Source organism: Sinocyclocheilus anshuiensis, unplaced genomic scaffold, assembly GCF_001515605.1.
Source record: "Sinocyclocheilus anshuiensis isolate Anshui unplaced genomic scaffold, SAMN03320099.WGS_v1.1 scaffold566, whole genome shotgun sequence".
Taxonomy (NCBI): domain Eukaryota; kingdom Metazoa; phylum Chordata; class Actinopteri; order Cypriniformes; family Cyprinidae; genus Sinocyclocheilus; species Sinocyclocheilus anshuiensis.
In genome coordinates this window covers 2,179,911-2,189,160 of record NW_015542410.1, presented here as the reverse complement: position 1 = coordinate 2,189,160, position 9,250 = coordinate 2,179,911, and the positions used below count along the sequence as shown (strand labels likewise).

Sequence of the window (9,250 nt, the reverse complement as noted above, 5' to 3'; positions counted from 1 at the left end):
CCGTGACAGGGCCTGACCCTTTAGCTCGTCCTCCTAAAAAAAACATACAAAAACAAGCTTAAAATCATACAATTCCATGACAGAACTCACCCTTGTTCAGTGTCCGCTTCACCTCAGTCAAATTATGTCACTTCCTTTGAGTCATACCTTTAAAGGCGCATTACACACATTTTATGTTGAGTTTTATGTAAACGTGACAGGACTGACCGAAAACATGGGGACAGTTGTAAAATAGTATTTATTTGTAGAATTTATGTATAATTTCATGTTTTTAATCAGTTGATGTGAATGATAACAACTTAAACTTGCTATTGATGGAGTTTTTTTTCTAAATAACAGTTTTTAGCATAACAAAACTATGAAAGCTGTAGGTCCAATTTGGCTGAGGGCAAGGACAAGGACAGGATTTGTAATTTTCAAAAGTGTTTTTAATAAATTAAAAAATCTGAGAACCTAATGAATGACATATTCCTTTACAGAACAACTCACAGAAATCAACCATCAGTCAGTTTTAGACATTTTTTGTATGTAATACTTTTTATTCACTGTAACAAGTCAAGGACAGATCATGTACATTTCTGGTAGAATGTCCCATGAGCTAAAGTTTGAAGGTTTTCGGTTCACTATTTAATCACAGAAGATATCAGAATTTGAACTACTGAACTATTGAAATTCTAGATTTTTTTCTAATGAATAGTAATTGCATCAGACACCTTTTTTATACACTGTGTATTTATTGCAAAGGCAAATATTACAGGAATAAAATGAACAATAAAAAATGAGCTCAGATTAACCCCAGTCGTAATGCAATCCTGGTCTAAAAATTGTGCCCTTTACCCCATATTAGGCTACAAGTAATTTCTGTTTTCTCTTCTGGCCAATGTCATCCTGTTAATTAACAAACGAACATGTGTAAGCAAAAATAGCCGATCATAAAAATGTACGATTGACACATAAACATTTGTATGAAAAAAAATGACATATATTTCTAGTATTTTGCAATATTTTCATAAAGGCTCCATCTACATATTAAAGCATTAACTTTTCATTTTGTTAGATATTAATCTAGATATTAATCTCTTAAACTTTGGTGACAAACTCAATGTCTGCAGTGTTTGGAATGGAATTACAGCTTTCTTCTCTAGTGCCTTGCTGTGAGAGACTTTGGTCTTCCTCCATAAGTGCTTTATGAAAAATCCCAGACAGGCTTTGGTTGCAGCGTCGACTAACATCCAGTCCCATGCTGAAATACAGAACCGGGTTAATGCAGCTGTTGAAATAGGCCAATTTTGAAGCCATACTCAGTGCCACTTTTACTGCTTCATTGTCTTCATTCACCAACTTGACCAGCCCTAGAAAGTGGTATGGAGCCCAACATAAGAAAAAGGCACAGACCAATACAGCAAGAATCCGAAGAGGCCTCGATTTTCCAGAGAGCCGCGTTCTGTGTATCCCAACAGCAGCTAGTATGTAACAGATAAGGATGACCAGGAAGGGCAACAAGAATCCACAGATGAAACGAATGCAGTAGTAGACATACTTTGCTGAATTGTCACCCTCTGCTGCTCCTTTCTCCTGCTAATGAAATTATAAATACATAATACTAAATATAATCTTAATGCAATGTACTGAAATGTTGTGCATGCAGTAATCTGTAAAGCCATTCTGACCTTGAATGAGCAGTGGCTCAAATTGTTCTTGCCGGGAAAGACTTGTCGGTACACAAAGAACGGTGAACTAAAGATCACCGCCACAATCCAAACTCCCACACTGACCACACGAGCAGCACATAACGTCCGTCGTTCTCTGGTGAACACTGGATGGCAAACGCAGAGTGCTCGATCCACACTGATGACGGCCAGAAGAAAAACACTGCAGAACATGTTGGCATACTTGAAGAAACCATTGAACTCGCAGAGAAAAACTCCAAAAGGCCAGTGGTCATAGAAAATTATTTTGTTGAGAGAAATAGCTCGTGTCAAGCAGAAGATCAGGTCCGCTACAGCGAGAATAACCAGCCAAACGTTAGTGACGGTGGGTTTCATGCGGAAACCGGCCAGCCAGATGACCAAAGAGTTCCCGGTGGTGCCGAGGAGAACGATGATGGTATAGAAGACAATGTCCACTGTCGTTTTCTCATGGTACATTGAGATTTTGGAGTTGGAGTGAAGGGAAAGAGTTGTATTGGAGGTCATTCTACAAGCAACAGATAAATCCTTAGAAGGTGCCTTTTCATATTTTTTTCATATGCTTATGCACTCAACTTTGATCTGTCTACACAATCTGTACACCATAAGCGTGCGGTTACCATGCTAGTCTCACGAGCTTCACCTCACAATTAGATAAACATGATGAGAGTTGTCTGGCAACCAAGAGGACACAGGTTATTAAACTGATAGCGTTTACTTAGAAGTCATAATAGGAACATTGATTTCAGCTATAGATTTTGAATTTCCCTGCTAACTCATATGGTAACCAGTAAAACCTTTTTTTATTATTACTTTTTTGGCTCCCATTACATTTAGAATTTCATTCACTCTATATATTTACAATTTAATCAATGTATTTTATTTATATTATTACATTTGATTTCAAATTAAAAATTATTTAATATTTTTAATTTAAACATTCATATTTTATACATTATTCATGCAACAAATATGATTTAATCCTTGTCCTTAATCCTGTATTGTAAAATGTCTTTCAAAATGGTTAACTAAATCTGGTGATGAATTGTTATGTTCTTACCTGCACACAGTGTCAGTAGGCGTTTTTGCAATAATCAGCCCAAACTATTGGTCTCAGGATAAACAGCACTGCGAAATCCTTTGTCAATGTGTTCAGCACAGACTATGTTTGAGTGTTAAATGCTATCAACTATTTTATGCTGAACAGGTTTTCTCACTGCATCTTTTGCTCAGTCATTCTAAAGTGTGCTCTTTTGCAACAAGGGAAGACAGGCAGGAAGCGGGAGGAGACGTGCACATTTTGTCTACAAACACATTCAATTCTGCAGATTTCTAAGTACAGAGAAATCACAAAGCCATTTAAATTGTTAAAGTGTGTGCTATATAGTTAGCTTTTGTTGTGCCACAGTGTCAGGGTTGTATTTTATTTATTTATTTTGAATGAACAGAACTGCAGAAAAACAGCAAGCCAACACAAATTCAGTTAACAAGTGTAACCTTATGTCTTATTTCTAAATTTCCTAAAATGCTCAGGTTTCAGCTTGCTTGCTGAATTGCTGAAGGAAGTGACTGAAAAGTACTTTGACCAATAGCGTGCAGGCATTGTACATAATCAACCAATCGTGGCGTGTGCATAGGCGGAAATCCAGGGGGGTCGGGGGGGACACGACCTCTGATGCAGCGTGACCACAACAGCTTGAAGTCATCTAATTTGGTACAGTCTCCCTGCTGCACTAATAGTAAGGCTTTCCTCTGTGTATACATGTCCTTACAAGTACAATTTTAGATGGATTATTTGTGTCCCCTTCAAAAATTGCTCTTGAGATATTTTATGTTTATTGTCCCCTCCAACTGTCAGACGAAATTTACGCCCCTGGGTGTGTGAGAGGGTGGGATCTACAGAGCACAATCGAAGCAATGCAAATACAAATACATGTACAGTATATACAATGTATAAGCTTGTCAATAGGAAAACAAAGATAAAACCCGGACATTTTAAGTAATTTAAAAATCCCAGCCAGGACATGTCCAGGAAAAAAGAGGACCTTTATGATCACCCTAATTAAGTAAATAAATACATAACATGATAAAAAATAATAATAAATCTACATAATAATACATAATCTAAGTAGGTTTACGTACATAATAACAGATTGTGAATTACTCAGAACTGTAGACACGCAGTCAAGATTTCGCAGTGATTGTGACAAAATAGGGGAGAGCAGGGATGGTTGGAACATTTTTGACATTTCTGTTTGTATCTTGAAGTTTTTTTAAGCAAGAGCATTCAACGTATGATTCAAACTACAGTAGTTACAACTGTCTGCTATTAAATGGCGTAGCTGTTATCTTTGTAGCACAAGCAAAAAATGCATGGTTTAGTTTCAAACCCATAAGGAGTGAAATGTTACTATTCATCCCCAATGTCCGGGTTAGATGTAACATACCCTGGGGTGAGATGTAACATTATGATATCCGCCAGGGTGAGATGCAACATTATGAAAAGTCCCAGGGTGAGATATAACATTATGATATCCACCAGGGTGAGATGTAACATTATACAACAAACACTATGACAAAAAAAAAAAAAAAAGAAGCTTTTTAACACTGACTTTTCAACATAATTGGTGTATGTTTCTGTGTATGTGATACATTAGCAACATAATAATAAAACTGAATAACATGCATGTGCGTTAATGTCAGACATAATTGGCCATAATAAAACTGAACTTGAACACTTGAACATTTAGAGACACCACTCGGTTTGTTTGTTTTTGTTTTTTACCTCAAAATGAGTTTTTTTCTTCTAAAATCTGCTGTGCCTGCCACAGGGATTTACATTCTCATATGTGGAATAAGGACTAAACTGAGAAAGTGTGAAGTGAATTAGGTGATTTGTAACTTGCTCCTTGTTTGAGAAACTGGATGTGTTACAACTGACCCATGTTACCATCCCCAGTCTCCCCTAATGAGTGACATGCCTGTCAGTATTTAGGTGGCCCTCTGGTGGTGGAGCTGCACAACATTTTGTGTTGTGCCATGTATTCGAACGAACAATCACTTGTTCCACCGCTAGTGGTTTATCATCAAATTCCAAAGGTCAAGGGAAAAAAAAGTCCTGGTGGAAATGTTGACGACTTTGCGTATAAAGTTAGATGACCCGTTTTATTTAAATGTGTATTTTTTTGTTGTTGCTAGAATAGGACTTTGCTAGATAGTTTACACATTCATTTTTTTTCCATGGTTCCATCTTTACATTTATTTTTGTATGATGATATCAGTGCCAGCTTGTGGTCAAGTGTGATATACCCTGTGGTAAATGCTGGTGGTAAACAGCATGTGTGGGCATGTTTGTATCTTTGTCCAAGTAAGAATAATAACTAATCTAACAAATTATATTTTCCAGGGTTCATTTATTCCAGAATATAAAAGACAGAAATAGCCAGTGTTTGTGGATGTGTGCGTGTGTGCGTGCACATGCTTGTTGGGAAATCTGACCCTAGCTTTCAGTTCTTCATGCTTATCAGCTGTGCCAGAGATGGTGTATAAGAGATTTGTGAAAAAAGTCACAAAAAAGTGCCATCTTTCACGAATATAGTTTACACCCCTAAAAAAAAAAAGAAAAAGCCTTAAATACACAAATCCCATGTTCTTCAGAAAGAGGCAATTATTTTAGAACCTACTATTTAATTAAAGGGGTCATATGATGCGATTTCAATTTTTCCTTTCTCTTTGAAGTGTTACAAGCTCTTGGTGCATAACGAAGATCTGTAAAGTTGCAAAGACTAAAGTCTCAAATCCAAAGAGATATTCTTTATAAAAGTTAAGAGTCAACCACGCCCTCCTAAAACAGCTCGTTCTAACACGCCCCCACATGTCTACGTCACTATGTGGGAAGATTTGCATAACGCCACCCAAATGCATAGAGGAGAAACAATAATGTACAGTATGTGGAAAATAATGTTTTTTTTTTTTTTTTACTTTAAACCGCATAAACTCATTTCATTACACCAAATACACCAAATAATGTTATTTTTAGCAACATCATATGACCCCTTTAAATTATCAGAACATAAAAAAGTATCTTTCTTTATACTTTAGTGTTGACTGGATTCAACAAACTCAACCATTCTGTCATGTTACCAAGGTTATTCTAAGAAAAATGATCAAACAAATATTTTACTTCAATTTTATATAAAAAAGATTATCAGTAACTACAAACCAACAAACTAGCTAGCCACTAATGAGTAACAAGTTAATTTAGGCTAAATCTGCAACCATACTGATACAAATCAGATCCAGGTCAGTCAGACGTGCTGGTGCAGAAAAAGTTATCAATTTAGTTTGATAACTTAAAGTTGAAGTTAAAGTATTTAAAGTTTCAAATATGCAAATGAGGAATACAATAATCATAATTGAAGCTGAAACATTAAGTTTGAATGAATATAGTCAATCCAATCATTTTACAATACAATAGATTATTTGAGTAATACAACACTATATTTATATCTGGGTCTTGAGTCAAATACTGTAAGTCTACCTTTAAAATACAAAAAATCAATAGGAGATATAGGTGCCTAATAGAGAGAAGAAAAGGAGAAGTAGAAGCGAAGAGAAGTGTAAAAGTATAGAAAAGCCCCTACACTGAAAAAAAAAGATTCATTGAATTTACAAAAAAATTTTAAGGTAAGTGGTTGCAATCAATTTATTTTAGCTATATTTAAATAAACAAATTAAGTTGACTAACTTTCAACATGTTTTTTTTTTTTTTTAATGTAGCTAAAATAAGTTGTTTGCAACCACTTACCTTAAAAAAATAGTATAATTTTTTTCAGTGCAAGTCAGGAAGTCCATACATTCTTATACCTTCAGCAAGATCTGATAAATGAAAGGTAAGCCCCCAGTTGTGCTTGGTCATACTTAGCTAGGCAAATAGGGCCCCCCTACCCTTGGGCTTAGTCATGTTTAGCCAGACATATGGTATAAAGATATTATTTACCCTGCACATCTCTACTGCTATAAGTCTGCAAAGCATCCAAAAGCATTGTGGGTTTTAACACCTTTAGAAGATAAGCAAGATGAGCTAAACGAGCTCAGGTCTCCTGATATGTCTGGATCAAAAATAAATACACTTTCAGACTTTGATGTGGTTTCCAAGAAAATATTTAAAAAGCAAATTCGCAGAAATGACCAGGGGCCCAAGAAGGTATACCTCTGTCTTAATCTTGACCTAATACACACACACACACACACACTAAAGAAGATAGACTTGAACAGAATCATCCTCACGTATGCATGACACACACAGCTGAGTAATATAGAATACATAAATAATGTATGTAAAGAATACATGAATAAATGAGCAAATAATAAATGAATATATGAAAAGTAATAATCAAAGAATCATACAAGTAAATTCATAATGCAATTCATAATACATAATATCAATATGAATATAGAAATATAATAAATAAAAATTTATTTTATTTTATTTTTTGGATATTTTAGCACTGAAATTCTTGGTAAAATTTCTTCTTTATTTTCTCTTCTTCTTCTTTTTAAAATATCTTCTTTATTTTTTTCTTTATTTTTATTTTTTCAATGTTTATCACTTGTATTTTTGTTTTGTGGGGTGGTTGACTAAATGCAAGTGCAAAAAAAACAAAAATGACCACACTGTTGTGAAAATTCACTTCCTCTTCAGGCTTTCACAGAAGGCCACATTCGATGTGCATAAAAGATGGCCAGGAAAAAATTGGCACTAATATAGAAATAGCAGAGTCTCATCTTCATGCACCAGGGTCTTTTTTTTATTTTCTGTGACTTATTTCTGCAGAATATAGAAAAATTATAGAAAGAACTTTATAGAAAAACTGAAAAAGAATTCTGTATAAAAATTATTCAAACATTTTTATCAAGTTTATAAGTAATTATTTTAAATGTATGATCTTTAAGGATATTAAAGGTTACCAATTACAAAAAATGTTCTGAAATTACAATTAAAGAATACAAATAAGGAAGGACAAAAGGAAATATTATGCAAGGAACACAACAGAGAGGGGTAGAAAAAAGAAGCATAAACAGAAGTTCTTTCTTCCTGTCTGCATTTGTCAGGAGGCTTTGACTTTCTGTCGGGGAGTTTCTGATTTCAGTCTCACTACACAGTGCTGTTTCAGATTAAAAGGCTTTATAATTACAAAGAAGTATGAAATTAATGAAATTAGTCAAACTTACTGTATGTAATCAAGCCAATTAATATAATTACTGACTTAAATAAGAACGTAATTCAAAGTGTTATGCAAAGCTCCCAATAACATTTAAAAGCTCCAGAGAGTAATAAACACTAAATACTGAATGCTATATTTAAGACACAAAAGACTCAATGTTACTGAAAACCTGTGGTCCTGAACTGGTTTTGCATTAAGGCCCAGACTTTGCATAAAGAACAGAAGTTTGATTTACAAGCTTGTTAACAGTCTGTGTCAGATTTGTATGGTTTTCAAGACTGATGATATATCTTATGCACGTCCATGTTGCTAACTGCTTAACATAAAAAGCTGCATTCTATTTAATTATATTTAGCTTTATTTTCCCATACATTTCAACTGCCACATCAGGCCAGTGACCTATTTTTGGGCCCCAACCAACCGGCTGAAAACCACAGCTTCAATCCTACCCATCATACCACAAAACCATGGCAAAAAGACATCGTTTTTGATACAGCTTGATATCAACATATCACTATTAACAACATTAGTAGTAAATACAGACACTTCAGACGAAAATCTTGGATTCATGTGATAAACATAACTATTCTGACTGATGTGACACTTTTTCACTTCCCCTTCACCACCCATTAAAAAAAAACTATTACCACATCTTAAGCTACTTTCTCAGAATCCATTTCTGATTGTTAAACTAAAAAAAGACTATATGCTGATTATCTTTTTCTGTTATGCTTGAGCCACCATTCTAAAGTGGCTGACATCTTTAATGGTTTTGCCACCAAAAAAGCAGAACTATCTGGTGGCTTATGAGATAATATTTAAAAGAAAAATATCCTAACATCAGACTGCAGTCGGGTCATTCAGGCAGACAGGTAAAGGAAAATAGAACAGAAACATCTTCCAATAAAAAACACTCAAGAATAAAAGCCCTATAAAGTTTCAAAACCCATAGCACTTTTCTTTATAAATAAATAAATCACAAATAATCACACAGAAGAGGCAGCAGGAGCTCAAAGGTGGGAAACTTTATATTACCAAAACCACAGACAGGAAAAGAAATAAGTTCAGGTTTTGTATTCATTATTTTTTCCCCATGTAATTTGGCTTTTAAGATGTTATCAGACAAAAAAAAATCAAGAGGATCAAAATAAACTGCTTTATTAAAATGCTTTATTTTCTGTATAAAACAATGGTACATCTTTCTTCATGCACGGTAGTTCAAGTTTTGCACAACATGCCATAAGATGCACATTTCATTTCTAAACTGACCAATCAGAATGGATATTCAAATGACACAACATCATTCCATCAAAAATGGTGCTAATGCAAACTGCA

The 9,250-nt window shown here is 34.6% G+C and overlaps 1 protein-coding gene across 1 annotated transcript; it reads right to left on the bottom strand.

The window, feature by feature from the left end:
- Positions 1-1,080: 1,080 nt before the first annotated feature.
- On the bottom strand, positions 1,081-2,799 carry LOC107693268 (C3a anaphylatoxin chemotactic receptor-like). Its single transcript, XM_016492574.1, has 3 exons — positions 2,749-2,799; positions 1,671-2,196; positions 1,081-1,575 (listed from the first exon to the last, which is right to left on the bottom strand). The coding sequence occupies exons 2-3, from the start codon at positions 2,193-2,195 to the stop codon at positions 1,081-1,083; spliced, it is 1,020 nt and encodes a 339-aa protein (XP_016348060.1). The 5' UTR covers position 2,196; positions 2,749-2,799.
- Between the last annotated feature and the right edge of the window lie 6,451 nt (positions 2,800-9,250).

Excerpts from the sequence above, each read along its gene's own strand:
- LOC107693268 (XM_016492574.1), bottom strand. The coding sequence starts at position 2,195 with ATGACCTCCAATACAACTCTTTCCCTTCACTCCAACTCCAAAATCTCA. Across the intron at positions 1,576-1,670 it reads TGAGCCACTGCTCATTCAAG|GAGAAAGGAGCAGCAGAGGG; the intron begins GTCAGAATGGCT and ends TTTCATTAGCAG.